This window comes from Rana temporaria, chromosome 1 (assembly GCF_905171775.1).
Source record: "Rana temporaria chromosome 1, aRanTem1.1, whole genome shotgun sequence".
NCBI lineage: Eukaryota > Metazoa > Chordata > Amphibia > Anura > Ranidae > Rana > Rana temporaria.
In genome coordinates, this window is record NC_053489.1 from 66718104 (window position 1) to 66745904 (window position 27801).

At 45.0% G+C, this 27801-nt stretch overlaps 1 protein-coding gene across 1 annotated transcript; it reads right to left on the reverse strand.

The window, feature by feature from the left end:
* Nucleotides 1-2083: 2083 nt before the first annotated feature.
* On the reverse strand, nt 2084-19769 carry LOC120927906 (selenoprotein P). Its single transcript, XM_040338905.1, has 5 exons — nt 19667-19769; nt 9221-9436; nt 8165-8377; nt 5279-5396; nt 2084-2624 (listed from the first exon to the last, which is right to left on the reverse strand). The coding sequence occupies exons 2-5, from the start codon at nt 9421-9423 to the stop codon at nt 2325-2327; spliced, it is 834 nt and encodes a 277-aa protein (XP_040194839.1). The 5' UTR covers nt 9424-9436; nt 19667-19769; the 3' UTR covers nt 2084-2324.
* Between the last annotated feature and the right edge of the window lie 8032 nt (nt 19770-27801).

Genomic DNA, 27801 nt, shown 5'->3' on the forward strand with positions numbered 1-27801 from the left:
TTTTTGGGACCATTGTCATTTTCACAGCAAAAATGCATTTAAAATTGCAGTTTGGGAGTCAACCACAAGGGGGCGCTGTAGGGGTTATGTATGACCTCATCTGTGTTTCTAACTGTAGGGGGGTGTGGCTGTAGGTGTGACGTCATTGATTGTGGTTCCCTATATAAGGGAACACACGATCGATGGCGGCGCCACAGTGAAGAACGGGGAAGCTGTGTTTACACACAGCTCTCCCCGTTCTTCAGCTCCGGGGACCGATCGCGGGACTCCAGCGGCGATCTGGTCTGCGGGTCCCGCGGTCACGGAGCTTCGGACCGGGTCGTGGGCTCGCGACCCACGGCTGGGACCTTAAAGAGGACGTACATGTACGTGCTTGTGCCCAGCCGTGCCATTCTGCCGACGTATATGTGCAGGAGGCGATCCTTAAGTGGTTAAGCTTTGACAATAAAACCTAGAAGTGCTTACTATGCATGGCTGCACTAGATTCTGCGTGCGCCAGTTTTACTAAACCTCCCCCAATGTATTAGTAGTTCTTCTACACAATTCCAGGAGAAAGAATAAAACACACACACAAAGACTGATTTTTTTTAAAACTTTTATTGTGCTTGTTTAGAGATTTTAGACTCTTTCACTGACCTTGTACCATACTACATTCTTATTCCACAGCACAGTTGTAAAATGTACTTCAGGTTGACTAGGATTTTATTTCCCTATAAACCATCACTGGTTACAACATTTGCTATAGAAACAACACATTTAAACTCAACTGTCAAGATCTTATATGAAAAGAAAAAAGAAAGCAGTATCAAACCAATAGTAAAAATGTATTAATAACCTAATATACAAAGTGTAGGATGTGTGTTTTGTTTTGGATAGATCTTTGGCTGGATGCCAAATCATAATAAAAACCTAATACTACTGTTAGCTATGAAAAAGAAGTTTAAAAAAAATAAAAAAGCAATATGACTCAAAAAGTAAGAATTCATCTCTAGTCTGCCCTCTGGTTATGATTGCGAGTTATCTGACAAAAGCCCCTATTTTGTAGTTTCTGCTTCGGCCTTCATTAATGCAACCACGGTACCACAAGAGGGGAACGAGAGAGGCACAAAAACTTGAGCTGCATGAAAGCATTTCTTGATGGCAACTCCGGGATATGTAAATGTCTAGAGTGGAGTACATGTCACTTACCTATGTGGCCTTGATCTAACGTAAAACTTCTTGTTGTGGGTCCTGCTGCAATGTGGCCAGGTGTTAGAAGGTCCACATAGACTTCATCGGTGAGAATGTAGCACACAGGCTCAAGCGGTGACTGCAGCAGAACCCACAAGGAGTGTATATGTACATTTATAAAGATTCTATTGTCTGCCAGAAGTCATATATGTAAGTGACATTAACCACCTTCACATACATGCACAGCACCCTAGACATCTGCTTATTCCAGAAGATTCCTGTAAATGGCTTTGATGTTAGGCCTGTATGGTTATACCCCTGAAAGCTGGAGATACAGCAACAAAGGCCTCGTACACACGACCGAGGAACTCGACGGGCGAAACACATCGTTTTGCTCGTCGAGTTCCTTGTGAGGCTGTCAAGGATCTCGGCGAGCCAATTTTTTCCATTCCCGTCGAGGAAAAAGAGAACATGGCTCGACGAGTTCCTCAACAGTTTCCTCGTCGAAAAATGTACACACGACCGGTTTCCTTGGCAAAAAAAAAAAACCCAGCAAGTTTCTTGCTGGTTTTTGCCGAGAAACTCGGTCGTGTGTACAAGGCCTAAGTGCGCTGCAATTAACTGCCAATCTCTCCAGCAGAGGGAAGTCTAACCATAGTGATCTTAGGTGACAAGATTACTGACTTGGATCTTAACTAGAGAACAAGTGGCTGTCCAACTCTTCTAGAACTAGTTCAATAACAGCTGGAAAGCCACCCGTCCTGCATTTTGTGGGTTCTTCAGAGCAATATTTTAGCAGCTTACTGCTGCTTATTGCTCAGTTCCCGTCACTGTCAGTTTTCTGTCCCCTTTGATCATTCTCAAGCGACACGATGCTCTGTGGCTGAGGAATGTTTCTCATCAGGATGGGCTGCTTTGGATGTTTGTCATGCAGCTGGAGGCAGACGTCACTGTCAGGATTCTGAGGTGGTGTCTGCCAGTAGTTCCTGTCATTTGCAGGAAGCTGGGAGACCCCCCTTACACTGTCAGGTGACTCCGCTTCGTGCTGTCTGCAAAGACAGCTGTCTGCAGTGTCAGCATCAGCTGTTGGTGGTCTTTCCTGACGCCTCCTCCCAGTCTCAGAGATATTGCTTTCGTCAGCTCCTAACCTTTTTTCAGAGTTTATTTCCTAGGGCTGAGGGGTCTGACTCAGCTACCCTGTTCTCACTAGGGTGCTCTGGCCTGACCTCTTCAACTTCTCCCACTCCTTCTTCACCCTGGCGGTGGTGATGCCTTCTGTGCACGTTGGTGTTTGAACCACTAACATCTGTCAACTTGTCCTCCTCATGCTGCTGGTGCCCATGTCTGTGATGGTGGTGGTGGTGATGGGGACGTTGTTTAAGTGTCTCCGATGGCTCTTCCACTACCTTAGCCTCTGCTGGTACATTCTCTTCTTTCTTGCACACATCGGGAATCTACAGGAACAGATACTTTTAGTGTAACCCCTAAAGTGGATTTATGATCATACATACATGTCTAAATCTATCTCTTGTAAGACTCAGTTCACACTGGGGCGACACGACAGGCGGCTCAGCCGCCTGACGTTTCGCGTCCCATTCAATGCAATGGGACCATTCTAATAGGAGCGACGCAAGTCGCTCCGACTTAGACCCCGTACACACGACCAAACATGTATGCTGAAACTGGTCCGTGGGAAACTGGTATGCTGAAACTGGTCTGCTCGTGAGTACCCGGCCTTAGAAAAAGGTTCCTGTACGACTTCAGGGGCGGCTCGGGGCGACCTGCATTGACTTCTATACAGAAGTCGTTTTTCAAATCGCCTCTGAAGTCGTCCTCAGGACGACTTGCAGAGTCGCCCCCGAAGTCGTGCCGCTGCTGTGTGAACCGACTCTAACTCTGCTATGTACAATCAATTACATTTGTTTACTGAAAAGCTAATGCTGGCTACACACTATGGGCCAGATCCACAAAGAACTTACGCAGACGTATCTATTGATACGCCGCGTAAGTTCTACGATGCCCCGTCATATCTTTGTTTTGTATCCACAAAACAAGATACGACTGAATGTGGGCTTGATCCGACTGACGTACGTCTTAGTACGCCATCGGTGCATATTTACGCTGCCTGCTAGGTGGCGTTTCCGTAGATTTACGCAAGGAATATGCAAATTAGGTAGATACGCCGATTCACAAACGTACGTCCGCCCGGCGCATTTTTTACGTTGTTTACGTAAGGCTTTTTTCAGCGTAACGTTACCCCTGGGTCTATGAGGCGTACGCAATGTTAAGTATGGACATCGGGACAGCTTCGAATTTTCCGTCGTTTGCGTAAAACGTTCGCGAATAGGGCTTTGCATAATTTACGTTCACGTCGAAAGCATTGACTATTTGTGACGTGATTTCGAGCATGCGCACTGGGATACCTCCACAGACGGTGTATGCGCCGTTAAAAAAAAAACTTAATTTACGTGGGGTCAAGATGTATTGACATAAAACACGCCCACATCTTAGCCATTTGAATTCCGTGCCCTTACGCCGACACATTTACACTACGCCGCCGTAACTTACGGCACAAATTCTTTCTGGATACGGAAAATACGCTCTAAGTTACGGCGGCGTAGTGTATCTGAGATACGCTACGCCTGCCTAAAGATAGGCAGATCTTTGTGGATCTGGGCCTATACATTTTACTTTAGATTTTTTTCCTTTAGATTTACCAAAACATGGTATAAGATCATAACTGAAACACTTTCAATTTGTATGCAATCAGGCAGGCCATTGCACTACATAGGTAAAGCTAAAGTTAATCGAACAACAAAAGTTGCATATTGTGTATCCAGCTTTAGACTGCTAAAATCATAATATAGCTTTGGGTGTAGTTGAGAGAGTTACATAGTAACATTATAGCTGTTTTATTTATAAATTATTAGTGTCATTTTAAATATTCATTAAAGCAGGGGTTCACCCGGACATACAACTTTTTACCCTTATGCCGGGTACACACGAGAGGATTGATCCGCGGATACGGTCCGCCAGGCCGTATCCGCGGATAAATCCTCTCGAGGATTTCCGCGGATTTAGATCCGATGGAGTGTACTCACCATCGGATCGAAATCCGCGCCGAAATCCCATCGCGATGATGTGTCGCGCCGTCGCCGCGATGATGACGCGGCGACGTGCGTGACGCTGTCATATAAGGATATCCACGTATGCGTCTAATCATTACGACGCATGCGAGGGAGGGAATCGGACGGATCGATCCGGTGAGTCTGTACAGACCACCGGATCGATCAGCTGAAGCCGATTCCAGCGGATAGATTTCTTAGCATGCTAAGAAATTTTTATCTGCTGGAAATCGGTCGGCCCGAAGAAAATCCGCGGAAAAAGATCCGCTGGGTTGTACACACCAGCGGATCTATCCGCTGGAACTGATCCGCAGATCAATTCCAGCAGATAGATCCTCTCGTGTGTACGGGGCCTTAGATTGATGCTCATTTTGTCTAGGGGAATCGGCTATTTTAAAAAAAAATCAAAGCTGTACTTACCTTTTTAGAGAGCGATCTTCTCCGCCGCTTCCGGGTATGGGCTGCGGGATTGGGCGTTCCTATTTTGATTGACAGTCTTCCGACAGGCTTCCGACGGTCGCATCCATCGCGTCACGATTTTCCGAAAGTAGCCGAACGTCGGTGCGCAGGCGCAGTATAGCGCCGCACCGACGTTCGGCTTCTTTCGGCTACTCGTGACGCGATGGATGCGACCGTCGGTAGACTGTCAATCAAAATAGGATAGCCCACTCCCGAAGACCCATACCCGGAAGCGGCGGAGAAGATCGCTCTCTAAAACGGTAAGTACAGCTTCGATTTTAAAAATACTAGCCGATTCCCCTAGACAAAATGAGCATCAATCTAAGGTTAAAAGTTATTTTTAGGGTGAACTCCCGCTTTAACTTATGGCACTGCCCTGGTTAGATGATTGCTGCAAAGGTTTCAAGGGAAGTCTTACAGCACTGAGATTTACAGTTTTATGTTTGTTTTGACTTTTTCTAAAAAAAATTGAAAACCCAAAAATGCTTTCCCATGTTGGCTTTCATAAGTGGTATCAACAATACCTGGTGTTTGCAGTCTCCACAGGCGTTTTCACAATAAACTGACTTTATTTCATCCTCCACATAACTGAACTGCAAAAACGCGTAGGGAAGCTCGATGTGTTTCACCAGGCGCCCACACCTGGAGAAAAAAAATGTAGAGAATGAACACATTTCCCATTATGAAGTTGACACGACCATTCAGTTCTGATTATACTAAAATGTTGGCAACTCTTACAGGCCTTTGGTGACATTCATCAAATAAAAAAATAAAAAAAACATGTCATACTTACCTGCTTAGTGTAATGGTTTTGCACAAAGCAGTCCCAATCCTCTTCTTCTGGGGCCCCCTGCCGGTGCTCTTGGTCCCCCTCCTCCTTTGAGTTCCCCATAGCAAGCTGTATGCAATGGGGGCACTTGTGTGGGCTCACTCCACACTCCCAGCTATCTCCATGTGTCCATAGACAAAGAGTGTGCGTCTCGGCCCTACCCCCGGCTACCTTCTCACAGGCTGTGATTGACAGCAGCGGGAGCCAATCAGGAGATGGAGGGGGTGGGGCCATGCCACAACTCTGTGTCTGAATGGACACACAGAGCAGCAGCTTGGCTTGGTGTCCCCATAGTCTGGGTTGCGTTTTGTTTAATGTGATTTTGTTTGTATAATTTGTCTGTATTGTCTTAATGTTGTTTGATCCATATAAAAATAAAAAAAGGATCCGATTTAAAAAAAAAAAACTGCTTGCTATGGGGGCACTCGGCGGGAAGGAGGGGCCTGGGGCGACGGCACGGGACCCGAGAAGAGGAGGATCTGGGCTGCTCTATGCAAAATTACTGCACAGAGCAGGTAAGTATGACATGTTTGTCATTTTTTTTTATTGAAAATGAGACTTCGCGTTAAGCAAACCCATCTAAAATAATTAACTAAAATTTTCTGGTAACTTGAATAAAAAGCAGACAAATGCACCTCTCTACTGGTCAGTAATGGCATGAATCACAATGATGGACCAATAGCGATCAAGAAGATCTTTTAATTTTATACATGTAGTTGTAGTTGAAAATAAATGTCGATTTGACCCCACTAACGATTAGAAAATCAAACAAACTTCTCAAAAAGAAAACTTTCGAAGGAAAAATGTGTTTGTGTATAGTAACATAAGTGATAGCGGGTGCATGTAGCTTGTATCAAACTACCCACCTTTGACAAGAGAGGTTTTTAATGCATAATATTATATTACATTCCAGCCTAAAAATCTGCAAAACAGTGTTTTAGGTCTGGAGTCTGATGATATGTACCTCTTATTGTATATTGTATGTATATACTGTATATATCTTCTGTCTGTTATTGTCAGAGTGGATACGCTATTTTGTTCCCTAACCATATAGATGGTTATTAATATTTAACACTGCACATAAATATTCAAGAATATTTTTTTTTTTTTACTTTAACTAAATTATACAACAAACATTTTGAGGTTTTTATCTGATTAATTGATACAATAATCGGCCAACTAATTGATTATGAAAATAATCATTAGTTGCAGCCCTACTCTGTATCCAAGGAACTTGAGAAGTTTCTGAATGATAGGTGTGGAGCTATGCAGATAGCAGCATGAATATTGATACAGGCCTGGCCTATCCCAAAGAGGCAGGCTCTGATGGCATGCTGTATATATTCTGTGAACACACTGAGCTCACGGTCTTTTCCCAGAAAGGATTGGTCCAGCCTGGGGGGCATGCTGCCTTCCCAGGCACTGCTGCTATGTCTGCTGTCGTGAGGACTCAGGTGGGTGACCTGTGCGCCTGGAAGCTGAGACCTTGGAGCTAAAGTAAGTTCACTGAGGGGAGGCTGTCCACAGAAGATCTAGTCTGGCATCACCAGAGTAAGGTGTCACTTGGAAGTTGGAAGGAGGCAACCAGCTGGGCCTTGTGTGAGTACGGACATTCTGAAAGATCTTGGGGGCCTTTGTACTCTTGTCAACCCTCTGGTGCTAGAGAAAGTCAGCTGTTGGTATATTTAAAGGGGGCACCAGCTGGTGTCCTGAAGAGCTTTGTCAACCTAATCAACTACTTAAAGGGACTCACAGTGAACTACTACTTTTACTACCTTAAATTTAAAGTCTGCTGTTTGCTTCAAGCAAAGACTTTCCTATACAGTTGAACCTCGGATTACGAGCATATTCCGTTCCAGGAGTTTGCTCATAATCCAAAGTACTCGTAAGCGAGTTTTCCCATTGAAGTCAATGGAAACGAAAATAATTTGTTCCGCATTGACTTCAATGGGATGCAATAGCGAATGCGGCCACAGGTTGGGGGGGGGGGGGGCGCCTGAGAGCGCAGAAAATGGCTAAAAAGGCCCGAGGACACTTTGGCGTCCCCATACCTCAGGCCAAATGAGGTACTGCAGGCCAATGTTCGGCTTTTCTCGGCTCCTGCGCCCTCGTACCACAGGCCAAATGATGTACTGCAGGCCTATTTAGCTTGAATTCTGCTCGTCTTACGAGTCAACACTCGCAAACCAAGTCAGAATGAAAAAAAAAAGTTGCTCGCAAATTAAAACGCTCTCAAACCAAGTTACTCTTAAACCGAGGTTCCACTGTAGCTTGTCCTGAAGAATACCTCCTCAGTTGTACATAGTTCTTGTTTTTGGAGTATCCCCCCTACTTCCTTTAACCCTATCCAAGTTCTCCAAAAATAAAAAAAATACAAAACAACACCTCTAGACTGGTCATTGAAGAAACATGTAAATGAGTCTGTGTGCCTGGCTGCGGGGCAAAGCCTGTGGGGAAGACGTAGACTGTAATCCTGCAGCTCCTATGGGAGTAGCGCTACACATTTATGGTTCTGCCTTGTACCATTACATCTGTCATATGCTACTGAAAATAAATGTACACATGGATGGCATCAAATCACCTGTCGTAAATGAGGAAGTCATTTTTATTCCCCTTCAGTAGTCTCCAGACGTCAAGCTGCTCCTCTTCTTGCTGATACACCGGTATGTTTTCCGGGACCCTGGACTTCAGCTCGTGGTATTTCAGACGTGAGTGTTCATCTTGGTGGTTGATCACCATAAAGGACACGTTTGCATAGTGTTCATTATCCAACTTCTGCTGCAGTACTTCCAAGCTGATAGAATTAAAAATGACAAGTTTAGACAAACATCCTATTTTTGGTACACTATGGGGTAGATTCAGGTAGAATGGCTTATTTTTGTGCGGGCGTAGCGTATCTCAGATACGCTACGCCGCTTTAACTTAGTGAGGCAGGTTGTGTATTAACCAAGAACCTGCGCCCTAAGTTACGGCGGCATATCGTAAATCTGCCGGCGTAAGCGCGCCTAATTCAAATTGCGAAGAGGTGGGCGTGACCCCACGTAAATGACGTTTTTGACTAACGGCACATGCGCCGTCCGTGAAAGTAACCCAGTGCGCATGCTCCAAATTAACCCGCAAAAAGCGAATGCTTTCGACGTGAACGTAAATTACGCACAGCCCCATTCACGGACGACTTATGCAAACGACGTAAAGTTTTCAAAATTTGACGCGGGAACGACGTCCATACTTAACATAGGATACGCCTCATATAGCAGGGGTAACTTTACGCCGGAAAAAGCCTAACGTAAACGACGTAAAAAAATGCGCCGGGCGGACGTACGTTTCTGAATCGGCGCATCTACCTAATTTGCTTATTCCTTTGCGTAAATATACGGAAGCGCCACCTAGCGGCCAGCGTAAAATTGCAACTAAGATACGACGGCGTAGGAGACTTACGCCGGTCGGATCTTAGTCAAATCTATGCGTAACTGATTCTAAGAATCAGGCGCATAGATACGACGCCGCACACTCATAGATACAACGGCTTATCTGGAGATACGCCGTCGTATCTCATACCTGAATCTGGCCCTATAGGTACAAACTAGAATTGAATCTTCTTTCTAATAACTGTGCTAAACAGAGCATTGTGTCCCACCTGGAAGCTTGCAGCAGACACAGGTATCAGCTTGCTTGAAGAAGTGCCACAACGGTGACTGTTCCATCAGCATCCAGCATGGGATTCTGGCTTCCTATCTTCCAGTCGGGTGTTTTTTTGCACAGCGTTCGGTGACCCTGGCTCTCTGCCCCTCCCCAAGGGAGAAGGCAGAGAGCCAGGGCAAGAGCAAAGCCTTTCCACATGATGGGGCCTCACCTGCAAAAGACAAGCACATGGTCAAGATGAATGATATGAGCCATCAAAGAAACAAAAAATAAGTCTCAGCTACACATAATGGCATGAAAAAAGAATATGATACAAAGCTAAATATTACAAAAAGTTGAACATATGGCAAGATGTTTTTTCTATGTAGCTAACCTCTGAGCAGATATAAATGTTTGTCCTTGTCCTGTTGGAGATATTTCCACTTGATTTATGTCCTGACCTATGGTATTGTTGGATGGGATCTGAACCACCTGTTTCCTCTGTTGTCTCTATGTATTACTTTGCAGAATGTACTAGGGCAGTGATCGCGAACCTTGGCACCCCAGATGTTTTGGAACTACATTTCCCACTATGCTCCACTACACTGCAGAGTGCATGCGCATCATGGGAAATGTACCGTATTTATCGGCGTATACCGCGCACTGTTGTGCCCTGAAAATCAGGGCAAAATCGTGGGTGCGCGATATACGCCGATCCCCGCTTACGCAGTACACTCAGGTATAGTCGGGCAGGCTCGGCTCCTCTCGCGCTCACGTCCTGTACGTCCTTTATGCGAGAGGAGCCGAGCCTGCCCGACTAAACCCGAGTGTACTGCGCTCAGTATATGTCGGCGCAGTGGTTCAAACACAGCGTGGGAAGCGGGGAGGACACCACGATGGCCGCAGAAGGACGCCAGACCGGACGAGGCCGCCGATGGACGACGGGCAGGACGCGATGGATGATGGGCAAGACACCGACGAGGGGCATCCAAACTAAGTATTTATTTATTTTTCCAGGAATTTTCCTTCAAGTTCGGGGGTGCGCGCTATACGCCGGGGCGCCTTATGGCCAGATAAATACGGTAGTTCCAAAACATCTGGGTTGCCAAGGTTCGCCTTTACTGTACTAGGGTATGTTCCATACTAGGGCCATGTCACACCACTGCAGTAACACACATGTTACATGCATTGGTGCAATAAAATGCCACTAGTCCTGAATGACACCTCAAAGCACCTTCTCAATGCATTAGCATTGCAGGACAGCACACCATGGGCCAATACCCAGCCAAAAACTCTGCATGCACCTTTTTTGATGTATCTTGGTATGTTAGGCCGCCCAATCAAACAGTGCAACAGTGTGAATGGGGCCTTATGCCGCGTACACACGATCGAACATTCCGGCAAACAAAACCGTGGATTTTTTTTCCGACGGAATGTTGGCTCAAACTTGCGTTGCATACACACGGTCACACAAATGTTGTCGGAGATTCCGAACGTCAAAAGCGCGGTGACGTACAACACGTACGACGAGCCAAGAAAAATGTATTTATTTCAATAGGCAGTGCGGCTCTTCTGCTTGATTCCAAGCATGCGTAGGATTTTTGTGCGTCCGAATTTCTGACAATAACTTTTGTTGTCGGAAAAATTGAGAACCAGCTCTCAAACATTTGTTGTTGAAAATCCAGACAGCAAATGTCCGATGGAGCATACGCACGGTAAGAATATCCGACCAGAAGCGCACATCGAACATTTGTTGGCGAAAATTCCGATCGTGTGTACACGGCATTAGGCATGGTAGGTCAATAATTTGGGAAAGATCAGCTGCAAGGTGACCAAGAAAAATTGCGGTGACTTTGCCCTTTGCCTTTTTCTGGACGCAGCTTCCAGAGTTCAGCTGCTCTTTAGGAGTTTTAGGATAATTAGAACCTGGCAGAGAAGGATCCCTGCAGGTAACACAATGTTCCAATCCATCTACGTTGTTTACACACCTGCCCTGGCAAGTATCCGGAGTACAACGCAAACACTGTGCTCATTGCATAATACTGTTTAATGCACGAACAGTGAGCTGACCAAATTAAGACGCCTTCCGTCCAATTCACAGAGAGTGCCCAATTCACCCGTAGGGTTATTATTGCTGCCTGCACTATCCTGCACTATCCTACAGGTTGTTTTGCCCATATCAGATTTCAGGTTTAGAATCTCACTGTTCTATTAGATGTTCTTTTCTTTTGTTCTCACTGCCAAGACATGAATGGTAGAGGTTAACCTGACCCAAACATAATAATGTTAGTGCGCAGAGTCAAAGTGAAGTCAGAATTTCTACAAACTTTCTCAGGCCTCGTACACACGGCCGAGTTTCTCGGCAAAAACCAGCAAGAAACTTGCTGGGAGATATTTTTTTGCCGAGGAAACCGGTCGTGTGTACATTTTTCGACGAGGAAACTGTCGAGGATCCCGTCGAGCCAAAAAGAGAGCATGTCTTCTTTTTCCTCGATGGGAATGGAGAAACTTGCCTTGTCGAGTTCCTCGACAGCCTAACAAGGAACTCGACGAGAAAAACGATGTGTTTCGCCCGTCGAGTTCCTCGGTCGTGTGTACGAGGCTTAAAGCGGGAGTTCACCCGAAAAAACATTTTTAACAGTAGATTGGGCCTAATTACAGGAAGCAGAATCGGGTGTTTCGATTAAAATCAATGCAGTACTTACCTTTTTTGAGATAGATGTTCTCCCGCCGCTTCCGGTATGGTCTTCGGGACTGGGCATTCCTATTTGATTGACAGCCTTCCGACGGTCGCATACAGCGTGTCACGAGTTGCCGAACGTCGGTGCGGCGCTATACGGCGCCTGCGCACCGATGTTCGGCTACTTTCGGAAACTGGTGACGCGCTGTATGCGACGGTCGGAAGGCTGTCAATCAAATAGGAACGCCCAGTCCTGCAGCCTATACCCGGAAGCGGCGGGAGAACATCTATCTCCAAAAAATTAAGTACTGCATTGATTTTAATCAAAACACCCGATTCTGCTTCCCGTAATTAGGCCCAATCTAATGTTAAAAATTGATTTTTTTGGGTGAACCCCCACTTTAAGTCAGTGTTTCTAAACTCCAGTCCTCAAGGCGCCACAACGGGGTCATGTTTTCAGGCTTTCCATTATTTTCCACAGGTGATTTGATCAGTTTCACTGCCTTCGTAATTACCACAGCCGTTTCATCTGAGAAATCCTGAAAACATGACCTGTGAGTGCTTTGCTCCACTATACAATGCGCTGTTTTGAATTATACACAATGTATACATATTTTGTATATTCTGCTTGTTTATTCATCTGTTTATACATACCTTTTAGAACATAATCTCCTCCTGAAGAAGCGGTAAAACCGCGAAACCGGTCGAGGTCATCGACTCCACTAAGACACAGTCTGTTAATTACTTTCTGATGTATAATGTGGGGATTGTTCTTAAATTGTCTTTCGTATTATATTTGTATTTTCTTTGTTAAATAAATATCGATACCTTTTACCAGATTGTTTGTATCAGTGCCGCGAAAAGTCCCCCCCAAAATCCCTTTCCCCCCAACCCCTGACCCAAATATTGACCTTCATTGGCCCCAAGCACCTAAAAGTTGTCAAATTTTTGTGGTCATATCATTTTCTATATTCAATGGGATGTAGGCACACTTTTTACTCCTTGTACCCCTATTTTAAAAGAGGCGACACTCTCCCCTTTTTTCACCTGTGAGGGGACCTTGAGGACTGGAGTTGAGAAACACTGGCCTAAGCATTGGAAGATAGGCATGGAAGCCAAGTAACTAGCATTTTTAGAAAAAGATCAAAAAAATACCAATCCCTCTATTTCCTCATAAAATGCTTAATTTGGCGTTTCGTCAGATTAGGCGACCCATCAGAATGTGTAACGGAAATTACGTTTCGTCGCCACCATCTTTCTACACCCTGCACTCCTCCACAGTAAGGATAGAGGGAGAAGGGGGCAAGCGGACATCTTGTTACACCCACCGGAGTTTTATATTTTACACTTTTTTTTAACAGTAAACTGAGTATATATAGTGAAATACAGGACTTCTCGTGTGAATGTTTACATGTTTAATTTTAAAAGCGGTGAACTTCTGTCCGATTAGCAAACCTGTGAGATGAGCAGACTTGCCACTGCTTTTAAAATGCAACATCTAAACAGTCAGACGGAGTTCTAAGTACTGTATTTCACTATATAAACTCACTTTACTGATAAAAAAAAGTGTAAAATGCAAATCTCCGGTGGGTGTAACAAGATGCCCGCTTGCCCCCTTCTCACTCTATCCTTACTGTGGAGAAGTGTGGGGTGTAGAAAGATGGCGACGACAAATGGTCACTTCCTTTACACATTCTGACGGGTTGCCTAATCTGATGAAACACAGGAAAAATAATTTAGCTACAAAAAGTAAAAAACATTATGTTGCATGCTTCTTGTACACTCATCATGGAAGTTAATAGTAAATAGTAATTATTATTATATATTGGAGTATAATAACTGCTGGGTTACACTGAAATCCTAAGCGGTGCTGTCAGCCCTGCCTAGTTCACTCCTGCTGGACTACAGAACACCCCCCCCCATACTTAACATTGCTTTAAGAAAGGCCCGGATCCTTTCCTAAATGTACAGAATATAACTGGATACTAATATTTATAGGTAAAGTTGATCCAGATAATATCCGATTGCCTCTTGGGGGAGGAGTTTTTTTCCCCTCACTGGAGCAAATTGGATAATATTTTACTATTTTTTTTTTGCCTTCCTCTGGATCAACTTTGTATGTTTGTATAGTTTATATGGAGGCTCTCTATTTGTGTGTGTTGGTTTTCTTTATTTTTTTTCTCTGTTGGTTGAACAGGATGGACTTGTGTCTTTTTTCAACCAGACTAACTTTGTAACACAAGGAGGTGGTTTTCAGTTATCCAGATAGAGCTGCCAACACTGAGTGAGATTTTAGTGCAGCAGAGGCAGGGTTGTCAGCTTAACCACTTAGAGCCGGCGCCTGCCGGCCCTTTAAGGGCTTAAGAACGCCGGGAGGCGGGGTGGGGCTTCTGGTCATGCGACCGCCGTGATTGGCTGTCTCGGCGTTCGCATGTTCAGAAAGCTCCCAATCGCAAGCAGCGAATGGAAGCGTTCAGTTAGCTGCCGGTAACCGTCCCGGGAGCATGCAGGGTGCACTCTCTCTGCACATCGCTATTGCATGCAAACATGCAGCCGCTCAGCGGCAAAACCCGGCTGACGAGAGGCCCCATATTTGCTTGCGCTTGGCCCCTAAGGGTTAAACTAAAAAGTCAGGGTTGTGCAGGCTTTCTGGGAGGATCAACAGGTATTTTTCTTTATAGAGACCTCACATGGGGGGGACGTGCTTGTATTGATGTATTCCATGGATGTACTGAATGTTGGTTGTACTGAAAGGCCAAAACTAAAATAAAAATCTTGGTGATAATGCACTATGCATAAGTGCATTAGATGCATCATTTAGTTGTTGATGTTATATGGTAAGAACAAATGTTAATCCTCTTCTTGTTTATGACCCAGCAGTAACAAAGAGGGGTCATCAACTCTCACAGTCCCTTTGTTCGTGACAATGGTACATGACTCACTGGGTGCCGGGCTTGATATCCTGAAGCATGACCATAAAAACACATTGTGGTTAATTAACGAAAGGCAAATAGACTGTCCACAGCTTAGCAAGTGAATTAAGCTTCACTTTGCAAAAAATACCCAATCGCATGCAAGGTTTTGTTTGCACATAATTGGACGGTGGAAGTCAACAGGGCTTCTCCTCGTTTACCAAGCTCTGGAGCCAATTTGCTCTATTTTGCCAGTCTATTTGCCTTTAGTAAATCAACCCCAATGGTTCCTACATAAAAATCATTGCACTCTATAGCCCCATACACACTATCAGTTTTCTCTTCAGGTTTTCTCTTCAGGTTTACCAAAACCATCTAATATGAGGTCAAACCTTAAGCATTTCAATTTGAATGCAATCAGACAGGTCCTTGTACTACATGGTTTTGGTAAACCTGAAGAGAAAACCAGCAAGAAAACTGATAGTGTGTATGGGGCTTAAGGTTTCATTGTCCTACTTAAATTCACCAGTAGGTGGTGCTGTAGGTGAAATGTGGAAACCCACAGTATAGCTACACGAGATTCATGTAAACACAAAGTACATATGAATTCAGCCAGACTTAGGCCCCGTACACACGAGAGGATTTATCCGCAGATACGGTCCAGCGGACCGTTTCCACGGATAAATCCTCTCAAAGATTTCCGCTGATTTCGATGGGATGGAGTGTACACACCATCGCATTGAAATCCGCGCGGAAATCCTCTGCCGATGACGTGTCGCGCCGTCGCCGCGATTATGACGCGGCGACGGGCACGACGCTGTCATATAAGGAATTCCACGCATGCGTCAATTCATTACGACGCGTGCGGGGAATCCCTTTGGACGAATGGATCCGGTAAGTCTGTACAGACGAGCGGATCCATCCGTTGGAATGGATTCCAGCAGATGGATTTGTTGTGCAGCACAGCAAATATCCGATCTGCTGGAATCCATCCCAGAGGAGATTTCTCCGCGGAAACAGATCCGCTGGCGTGTACACACCATAGGATCTATCCGCAGAAACCCATTTGCTGGGATTTATCTGCGGATGGATTCTATCGTGTGTACGGGGCCTTATTATTTTTTTCTTGACGTTTTAAAATATTCTTCAATAATAATTGAACAAAAATATTTAGAGGGGGGCAATTTTCTATATAAATATTTTCAGTTGTTTCTTTGAGTACATGCAATGTTCTAAAACATTCTAGCAGGATCTCTAGCAGCGGCTGAAGAACCTGAAAAGCTGTATTTTTGTTATTTCCATTTTGCTTATCTTTTTAAGTCAGCAGGATGGCCAGCAGCCAGGAATGTGTGGTTATAAGATAACATGTCCCATCTCACATATCTCACAGATATGTACCGACTTATGGAACAATTTATAGCCTATAAACCAATCAGAATCTTTGGTGTGAACAGTAAACAACTGTATGTGTCCTTGCATTGAAACTATGTATATCAGCACAGCTCTGCGGAGTCTTAGGGCCAGATCCTCAAAAGAGATACGCAGGCGGATCTACTGATACGCCTGCGTATCCCTGTTTCTATCTTTGGAACTGATCCACAGAATCAGTTTCCAAGAGATAGACAGAAGATCCGGCAGGTGTAATAGTTTTACACTGCCGGATCTTAAGATGCAGTACCGCGACCGCCGCTGGGGGCATTCATCGTCAAAATTACGCGTCGGGTAAGCTAATGTGGAGTTACGTCGATCCTCAAAGCTTTTTCGCGTTCGCTACGTCGCCGCTACGTTAGTTTCCCGTCGCTTAGTTACACTTTTGTAAAGCAGCCCTACTTTTACACAGCAGGCGTACTGCTGTGTAAAGTATGGCCGTCCTTCCCGCGTCGAATTTTTAAATTTTACGTCGATTGCATAAGCCGCACGGGAATACGGAAATACGCTATGCGCCGCGCCGATCAAAAAATCACGTCACGTCCCGCAAAGCGCGTCGGGAAATTTGCGTCACAAGCATGCGCAGTACGTCCGGCGCGGGAGCGCGCCTAATTTAAATGGGACTCGCCCCATTAGATTGCGCCGGACGGATTTGAGTTACACCGCCGCAAATTTCCAGGTAAGTGTGTTGTGGATCAATACCTAACTTAGGAAATTTGCGCAGTGTAACTTAAATCTGTTAAGTTACGTTGCGCTGCAGGGCTGTGGATCTGGCCCTTAGTGCCGGTTCACACTGGGGCAACATGACTTCCAGCGCGACTTTACAAGGCAACTTGGAGACGACTTGAGCGCTACTTGCAGCGACTTACAACGCAACTTCAAGTCGCCTCCAGGACAGGCGACTTTGCCAGTGGCCAATCACATAATAATCTGCTCTGTGGGAGGGAGGGGTTTGCCTTAGAAAACTATTTTCACTTCCTGGAAAGTTGCTTCAGTTAAGACAGTGATACGACTTAGAGGCGACTTCCATTGAGATCAATGGGTACAAGTCGCCTAGAAGTCACCTTGAAGTAGTACAGGAACCTTTTCTGAAGTCGAAGCGACTTCAGTAGTGTGCATTAAGACGGCTCTTATTCACTTCCATGTAATTTGTCGTGTCGCCCCCCAGGTCGCGGTAGTGTGAACCGGCTCTCAGGGGTTGATTTACTAATAGATTGTGCACTATGCAAAGTGCAGTTACTCCAGAGCTTAGTAAATGAGCAAAATCCATCATCCAATCATGTGCAAGCTAAAACGCAGCTTTTTTTCTTTAGTTTCCTTACATGTGATTGGGTATTCTTTGCAAAGTGAAGATTTACCTTATTTACTACGCTCTGCAGCAACTGCGCAAGCTATGCAAAGTTCACAGTCTATTTGCCTTTATTAAATCAGCCCCATTGTGTGAACCTCATGGTTTACATACACTTTAGCTTATTTATTTTAACAGCCAAGCATTTTATAACTTAAAGTGGTTGTAAACCCCATTTTATGACTTTTACCTACAGGTAAGCCTATAATAAGGCTTACCTGTAGGTATAAAGAATATCTCCTAAACCTGTACGGTTTAGGAGATATTCCCCCCGCAATCAGCGGCGCATGCACAGCGGGGATCCTCGGCTAAAGGACCGGCAGCTGCCGGATCTTGCCGAATTGAAGTCTCCCACGCGCATGCGTGGGAGTGACGTCATCGCCGCTCCAGCCAATCACAGCGCTGGAGCGGCGATACCCGGAAGACACGCAGAGTCAAGATGATATCTCGCTCGGCGTGGACCAGGTAAGTTCTCTTCACCTCGTTCTGAGGTAAGTATTTCATAATGAGCTAATATGCGGTGCATACTAGCTCATTATGCCTTTTGCCTTGCAGGTGAAAAAAATAAAAATAATTAATCGTGGGTTTACAACCGCTTTAAACCCCATACACACTATCAGTTTTCCTGCAGGAAACTCTTGAGGTTTGACCTCATATTAGATGGTTTGGGTAAACCTGAAGAGAAAAACCTGCAGGAAAACTGATAGTGTGTATGGGGCTTAAGACCTCTTTCACACTGGCGGGGTGCCAAAGAAGGGGTTAAAGCGCCCATGTTGCTGCACTTCCGAAGCGCTTTTAAGGGACTTTGGAAGCGCTGCCCAATCGTTTCAATGGGCAGGGCGCGTTGGGAGCGATGTATACAGAGCTCCCAAACTGCCCCAAACATGCTGCTTGCAGGACTTTTCCTAACGTCCTGCAAGCGCACCGCCCCAGTGTGAAAAGTCATTCTGAAATTAATGTGTGTTGGTTTTCAGTCGCTATTTCTAGCGCTGAAATGCCTGAAAATCACCTTCACTGTGAAAGGGGTCTTAAGCAGGCCATAGATGGATTGAAATTTGCATTTAGATCCATCTAAAAGCAGGCCAGTCTCTCGATCAACTTTCGTACCTCCAGCCTGTTGGAAAATATTTACTCTATCTGCATGGAGTCTGCATGCTTGTCCTACACTTGAGTTTCCTCCAAAACCCCAAAGACATGCTGGTAGGTTAAGGCCCCATGCACACGAGAAGCAATTACAAACACCTCTAAACTCGCGTTTTCAAAGCCAAAAACCGGCGTTTAAAACGCCCGTTTTTGCCGCGAATTGCTGCGTTTTACCGCATTTGCGGCTGTCAGTGCTTATCTCAAAGACATTGTAGACCCTCCCAAAGTTTAAAACGCAAAAATAAAGCGCTTCTGAACCCAAAATTTTGCGTCTGAAAAAACGGACATAAACCCAACTGCTTTAAAATGCCAAAAAACTTGATTGTGTGCATGGACACATAGGATAACATTAAATGTGTTCAGGGGCAGTTGAAAAAAATGCCCAAATGCCTCTGAACTCGAGTTTACCAGCGTCTCGTGTGCATGGGGCCTAACTGGCTCCTGTCCAAACTACATGTAGGGGACTTAGGGACCTTAAATTGTAAGCTCTAAGGGCAAAAAACAGATGCATGTACAGTTGTGGCTGGTTCACGCCAAAACACGCACAGGCGTGACTTTTAAAATGACCCCGGACCAAACTATGTGGTACTATGGTACCATGCATCTTGGTGCCCGCACGCATTGTGTTGGGCACAACTAACAATTAAATGCTTCAGCACATATCTGCAGATGGTAATGCATTCCCATGTGGAGCAGGAAATGCGCACAGAAACGCGCGTTTCCTGCACTACAACTGGTGTGAACGGACCCCACAAAAATAAACCAGCTGCAGCACCCAGTAAAGGAATGCTGGGTGTCCTTAAAGGGCCCCCAAATGCTTTGCGTAGCTCCGTAGCCATCATCACAAAGTTTCAGCAAAGTTTTCTAGAAGCCAGAAGAATTAGTAGAGGAATAAAAGCTGCACAAGCAGATTAGACAATAGCAAAGTATCATTAATATGCAACAGCTTACTCTGCCCCTTGGTCCTCCGCAGACTGCTGCTCTGCACAATGGGCCGTCTCCTCCCTATTTATACTCAGCTTGTTTATCAGTCTGCACACAAAGTCCAACCTAGTCATGTGGGACGGCCTGGAAATACAACTATTGCCTCACACACTTCTGACAGAGAGAAAATGCAAAGTCTGCACACAGAGCCCTCAGCTGAGCCCCTTCCTGAGGAATACCTCGATAGAAGAAATATGTCAGCCTTCCATTATAGAAAGAAGACAAATCTTACATGCCATTGTCCCCTGTGTGCTGCAATGGATCGCTCCACACAGAATTGGGAGTGTTCTGACCTCACATTCCTTCTGTGCCCCACATCTTAGGGAAGATGAGGCTGCTGTGTTTGCTGTTTTGCTGTCTTTTATTAGCTTTTTACAGCCTATTCGGTACAACACATTGGGGGTTATTTACGAAAGACAAATCCACTAGTGAAAAGTGCACTTGAAATTGCACTGAAAGTGCACTTTGAAGTGCAGTCGTTGTAGATCTGAGGGGGACATGCAAGGAAAATAAAAAACAGCATTTTAGCTTGCACATGATTGGATAATAAAATCAGCAGAGCTTCCCCTCATTTCAGATCTTCCCCTCAGATTTACAGCAACTGCACGTGTAGGGCAAAATGGATTTGTCTAGTAAATCAACCCCAGTGTGTTTGGAAGACAGAGGACACAGGGGCACATTTAACCTCCTTAGCGGTAATCCCGAGTCTGGCTCGGGGTGAATTTTTTATACCAAAAGCGGTATCCCTGAGCCAGACTCGGGATCGCATTGCAGGATACAGGGGGAAGTTACTTACCTTGTCCTTGGATCCTGCAATGCGTCCCCGCTGTGTGTGCGAGCTCCTCCGCTGTGTCTCCTCGCTCAATTCACAGTGTCGCCGAGCTCCGTTCCCTGCGACGTTACGACTCACGGGACGAAGTTCGGCGCCAAATTCAAAAAGTGAAAAACGCAATACACATACAGTACTGTATGAAATAAATACACACCCCATTTGTCCCTAGTGGTCTGCCCAGTGTCCTGCATGCACTTTTATATGATAAAAACTGTTCTTTCTGCCTGGAAACTGTAGATTGTCCATAGCAACCAAAAGTGTCCCTCAGTGCCGGCCCAAGACATTGTGCTGCCTGGGACCAAGAATAAAATGCTGCCCCCCCCCCCCCCCAAAAAAAAATCACGCCAACCAAAAGGCCCCCACATTCATTATTTTATATCGTGATAACTAAAGGGGACCTGTCATGGCTCTATATGTGTATAAAGAAGTATATAGAGGACCTGTCATGACTCTTTACATGTAAAGGAATATCAAGAGGACCTGTCACGGCTCTATAAATGTATATAGGACTATAAAGAGTACTTGTCGTGGCTCTATACATGTATAAAGCAGTATAAAGAGGACCTGTTGTGGCTCTATAAATGTATATAGGACTATAAAGAGGACCTGTCATGGCTCTATACATGTATAAAGGAGTATAACGAGGGACTGTCATGGCTCTTTAGATGTATAAAGAGGGCCTGTCATGGCTCTATACATGCATATAGGCGTATTAAAAGGACCTGTCAGGGCTCTATACATGTATCCAGGAGTATAAAGGGACCTGTGAATTGCCGGCGGCCACAATGTTTTTTGCGCAAACTAATCAATGTACGCTAATTGTGTTTTTTTTTTGGTACCAAAAATATGTAGAAGAACACATATTGGCCTAAACTGAAGAAAATTGTTTATTTTTAAAAATTTGGGGGATATTATAGCAAAAAGTAAAAAATATATATATATTTTTTTTCAATTGTCTTTGTGTTGTTGTTTATAGCACAAAAAATAAAAACCGCAGAGGTGATCAAATATCACCAAAATAAAGCTCTATTTGTGGGGAAAAAAGGACATCAATTTTATTTGGGTACAATGTCGCACGACCGCGCAATAGTCAGTTTAAGCGACACAGTGGCGTATCGCAAAAAATGGCCTGGTCATTAAGTGGGCAAATCTTTCCGATTCCTTAAGTGGTTAATCAGGGCTGGGCAAGGCAAGTCCCTCTCAGGCTCTCATGTTTTATACAACTTGTGATGTGTGTTTGTACTTACAGTTTTGCTTCAGACTCCACCACACGTTGCGGATTGTCACCTGCCACACGTTGCGGATTGTCACCTGCCACACGTTGCGGATTGTCACCTGCCGCACGTTGCGGATTGTCACCTGCCGCACATTGCGGACTGTCACACGTTGCGGATTGTCACCTGTCACACGTTGCGGATTGTCACCTGTCACACGTTGCGGATTGTCACTTTCCGTAATCATGTACCATCCATTTTTTGGATTATTTATAAATTATGTATTTATGTATTAATGTGTAGTATACACATTTTCTATCGAATATGAATTACTATTATGATACAATGTCCTACTTATTTTTACACATACATTACAGATATGTAAATTTTAACTCTACACAGCATTTGACCCTCTGCGTACTTCATTTAAAGTCCCACTTCCTGGTTCTCCTCTGTATACACTTTACTAATGTTGTTCAGTCATGTCACAAGCAGTGCCGGTGATCTGACGATATGGTTCCAGCTATCGAGGTGGTTCCTGTAAGGACTGCGCAGGCGCAATCCTTGCCGACGGAAATCACCGAACCTCCAGGGCGACGTGGAATTTGAGGTAAGTGGCCAGTCGGCCTCACGTCCTCGCTTCCCTCGGACGGCTCGCTACACTCGCACAGCCTCCGGGCTCTTTTTTTTTAACATCCTCCAATCCACAGGGATGTTAAGGAATGAGCCTGGATGCCGGCCGTCCGAGGTTCGGAGATTTCCGTCGGCAAGGATTGCACCTGCGCAGTCCTTACAGGAACCATCTCGATAGAGGAACCATACCGACAAGTCACCGGAACAAGGTTCTCTGGAGCCCCGGGACGATCATGCCAAATTGCGCCCCCCCCCAAGCTGTATGATTATGTGCCAGCAAAAATCCCCCCTCCCAATACAAAATTGAGCATTCTCCCCCTAAACATAAATCCCCCCTTCCTCCCAGTACAAAGCCACCCCCCTGCTAAAATCCCCTCTCCTGGCAAAAATGTTTGCCCCACCCCCAGCTCAAATCCTCTCTCTTCCCATATGCCCTCAGCACATATCCCCCCCCTAAAAAAAACTCTTTCCCCAGCACAAGTCCTCTACCATTCAAATTTCCCCTCCGAGCACAAAACTTCTCTCCCATTCCAAATCCCCTCGCCCTAGCACAAATACCCCCAATTGTCCCTACTAGCATAAATCCCACCCCCACAATCCAAATTTTGTTGTCTGATCCCTCCTTAGAACCATATTGCCTTTTCTAGCACAACCCCACCCCCCCCCCCAAATCACTCCCTCCTAGCAAAAATCCTCTTAACCCATCCCCCTTCCAACACAAATTCCCCCAAATTACCGCTCCCAGCACACCTACCCAAATTCCCCTCCTAGAACAATTCTTACCCCATACCACCCTCCCCCAAATTCCCCCACCCAACACAATTTCCCTCCCACCAAATCTGCTTGTGGTGCCCCCCCTACCCAACATGATACCACAGTGCCCAGGGCAGCCTCCCCTCCTGCCCACCCCTTGTGATGGGCCCTGGTCACAAGTGTATACATTCTGGAGTCACTTGACTTGACATACACAGGCAATCACATAAAGTGGACGATCCGCAGTAATCACCAGTGAAAGCACGTCTCATAAGGTTTAGAGGCATTCCAAAGTAAGCACTGTCTAAATGTTAAAGGATAAGTTCACCTTCATTAATAATAATAAAAAATATATATATATATGTTTTTTATTTTTTTAAATAGGAGCCTGTAAAGCATTGTACCTGTGATCAGCAGATTGCGGGTGCAATGTCATGCTCCTGCAGACTGTCAGTGTAGCTGTCTGCCCGTACCTCATACAGACAGGCAGTTACTGGATGACAGGAAGGATCAATGCACTACCTGGAGCACTCATTAGCACCCTGGTAGTTCATTAAAAAATACAATCCGTCAGCCGCAATGGTCGATGGTAGTTTTAGTTCTCCCATTCACAGAGCTCTGTGAATGATTGACATGGCCGTGTGGGTAGATTGAACTGACTCACAGACTTGCACTGTGCGAAGGATCTGTAATGTACAAGCATTGTGTAGTATTGCAAACAGGAAGCAAAGCATGCATATATAATAATTAAATATGGCTGCACCCATACAAATATAATTAAATACTGTAAACAGAAACAAGGAGTTAAAATAATATCACACATACAGTTATTTACACAGAACTAATTTGATTTACCAGTGTATCTAAAAAATATATAAAAAGACATACATTTCCAGAAAGAAAACCTGTGGTTGGGAATCAGGGACAGAGGGTGGCCAGTGATTACCATTATACTGCTGAGCTTTAGGCGGCCTTTCCTTTCTCTCTGTTTACTCTCAATGAATGTTTTGATAGAAAATTGTAGAAATTACTGTTTTTAAAAGGTGTCAGTGAGTGGATAACAGTAATAAACCAAAACTGTAATATGGAAAATGTGCAAGTGCCTAGAGCTGGGCGGCTTGCAATTATGTTAGATTATACAGTGTTGTTTGGAATGGAAAAACAATGAATGACCAGGGTACGCATGTGATGTATGGGTTATTAACCTGTTAATTTGTGTTTATGCATTATGTCTCCTTCTTGTAAAACCCGTTTGTTGAATGACCAAAGCAAATGCCACAAACACTGGAGTTTAGGCCTCATGCACACAAACATCTGGGGCCAGATTCAGAAAGATGCGCGTATCTTTCGGCGGGCGTATCGCATCTCATATGCGCTACACCGCCGTAACTTAGTCAGGCGAGTAGTGTATCCAAAAAGAAGTTGCGCCCGAAGTTACGGCGGCGTAGCGTATATGGGCCGGCGTAAGCCCGCCTAATTCAAAGTAGGCTGGTAGGGGGCGTGTTGTATGCTAATGAATCGTGACCCCACGTAAATGACGCACCTAACGAACGGCGAATGCACGTGCATGCTCAGTATCACGTCGAATTTTCTACGTAAATTACGCCGGCTCAATGTTTAGTCGATGTGAACATAACCTACGCCCATCCCTATTCACGGACGACTTACGCAAACGACGTAAAATACGACGCTGTTCCGACGTTTCCGATGTCCATACCTAACATGACTTACCCCTGCTTTATGAGGAGTAAAGTTACGCCGGACCGACGCCTTACGTAAACGGCGTATATAGATGCGCCGGACGGAACTACGTTTGTGAATCGGCGTATCTAGGTCATTTGCATATCTGACACGGAAATCAACGGATGCGCCACCTAGCGGCCAGCGTAAATATGCACCCCAAGATACGACAGCGTAGGAGACTTACGCAGCTCGTATCTTGGCAACCGTGAGGCGTATCTGATTCTATGAATCAGGCGCGAAGATAGGACGGCGTACATTCGGACTTACGATGGTGTACGTGGAGATACGCCGTCGTAAGTCCTTTGTGAATCCAGGCCATAGAGTCTGTAAAGTCCTCTATTGTAAAATCCCCAGCACTTTCTCACAGCTGAAAAGGAACAATTGCGCTAGATATTAGTCTGATATAAGTACTGGATAAAACAGTATCATCAAACAGATATATAAATCATTGGAAATAGATCATAAACAGTCCCATAAAGTGGTCATGCTCAACAGATGTCTCCTATGGAATAGTGCTCAGACTGGGTGCCCCACATAATGTACACTCACCCTTGGGTGCTGACCACCTATCGCTAGTATGGTCTTGTAAGCATGTGGGAATACCCCGATACCAGATCCTTTAGGATGGCGTCTTTGAGTTGAGATATACCTCATAGGCCCCGTACACACAAGAGGATATCCGCTGGAAACGGTCCGCTGGACCGTTTCCAGCGGATAAATCCTCTGGCAGATTTGGATCTGATGGCTGTACTCACCATCAGATCGAAATCCAAGCAGAATCCATCCGCGGTGACGTGTCGCGCCGTCGCCGCGACGATGACGCGGCGACGTGCGCGACGCTGGAAGGTAAAGACTTCCACGCATGCGTCGAATCATTACGACGCATGCGAGGGATGGGAGCGGATGGATTGATCCGGTGAGTCTGTACAGACCACCGGATCAATCCACTGGACAGGATTCAAGCGGATAGATTTCTTAGCATGCTAAGAAATTTTTATCCGCTTGAAATCCGTCGGCTGGAATTTTTTCCGCCGATAAATGTCCGCTCGGACGTACACACGACCGGATCTATCCGCTGGAACTGATCTGCGGATAAATCCCAGCGGATAGATCCGGTTGTGTGTACAAGGCCATAGGGATGGATTGGGATGATAAGAACAAGAAGAAATCCTCATTGCACAATGCTGTTTAAAATATTTATTTGTTCCACAAATATAAAAAAGTTACACTTACATTGCTGAGTGCCCGATAATATCCATGTATAGCAGGCCATTAAAATAGAGGGTAATCAGCCCTAGAACTAAATATCCGTTGTGTACGGCGTCCTGGTGCTCGATTCCCGGGTAAGGTTGAATTGGGTGGAAGTAACGCAATGACGCGGTATTACCTCAACGTTTCGGCTAATCACAAAGCCATCATCAGGAAGTACTTTGTGATGGCTTTGTGATTAGCCGAAACGTTGAGGTAATACCGCATCATCGCGTTACTTCCGCCCAATTCAACCTTACCTGGGAATCGAGCACCAGGACGCCGTACACAACGGATCTTTCGTACATAAATAAACACCAGTGCTTGGGCCAATTCTAGGACCCTTAGACAGGACAAAGCGTCGCCTACATACAATTTTAGAAATTGTAGTTTGCTGAACATAAATATTTGGAACTACCATAATTTTATTTCAAAGGTTCTCTGCTTTCAGAAATATATAACAAGGGGTCATATAATTTGGGAGTTTTAGTTAATATTTGGGCCTAAAATATGAAAATTGCAAAACTTGTCTGGCAGCAAACAAGATTAAAAGTACACCAAAAATCTGTTTGGTTTCCTTTGGATATTGATTGGTTAATCGCATATCACATTCTTATCTCTGTCTCAGGTGGTGAGACTTTTTCCTTTGATTTTCTACGTTGCCTTATAGTTGTTAGCCATTATAGTTGGTCATACCCTACCTGTGGGATTTTAATTTATCATGAACCTCTGCAGTGTGGATATCTCATCAGTGGAGCCTCAGAACGCTAGAAGAAGATCCTGTACAATTAATACTAACACTATCCACCTGTAGCACTACCCACGAAGGAGCTGCTGGTTTATTTTGGGCGGCATGTTACCTCTATATCTTTGCCGTCTAGGGTACTGGATGAGAGCTGAAACAAAGTCAATGTCCACACGTTACGTTTCTTTTTCTCTGCTTTATTTACCGATCGTAGTAAAAGAACGAACAATGGGTTGAAGAGATGAAGTAGGGTATAGGTAATAGGTTCAGGTGTAGAACTTGATAAGAAGCACTCCTGCTTCCAGACATAAACTGTCTTTGCCACTCTAGCCAGAGTGGGTAGTGTGCCCCTGGATAGGCCTCTCTCACTAGTCCTAGCAGCCAGGGCGCCACACGGAACTTTGGTATAGTCTCTGCCCCTGACCTTCCCAAAGGTGGAGATACGTTCGATCCAGAATCCTCTCACTTTAGGATTAAGCACCCGGATCTCTTCTCAAAGTAGTAACTTGTGAAATCAGGAAACTGACCATCGATCACTGTTCAGCCTTTCAGTAGTAATGTGTCCTTCAATGAAGTTCAGGCCTCCCCTGAGTGTACCAGTGGTCATTGTAACTTTTTATCTTGCACGGTATTTGCGCAATACTTTTTGGAAAAAAATGGTTTTATTAATTAAAAAATAACAAAACAGTAGTTTTAGCCCAATTTGTTTGTAAAAATTGAAAGATGATGTTACGCTGAGTAAATAGATACCTACCATGTCACGCTTTAAAATTGCGCACACTCATGAAATGGCGCCAAACTTTGTTACTTAAAAATCTCCATAGGCGACGCTTTGAAAAAAATTACAGGTTACCAGTTTAGAGTTACAGAGGAGGTCTTGTGCTAGAATTGTTGCACACGCTCAAACGCACGCGGCAATACCTCACATATGTGG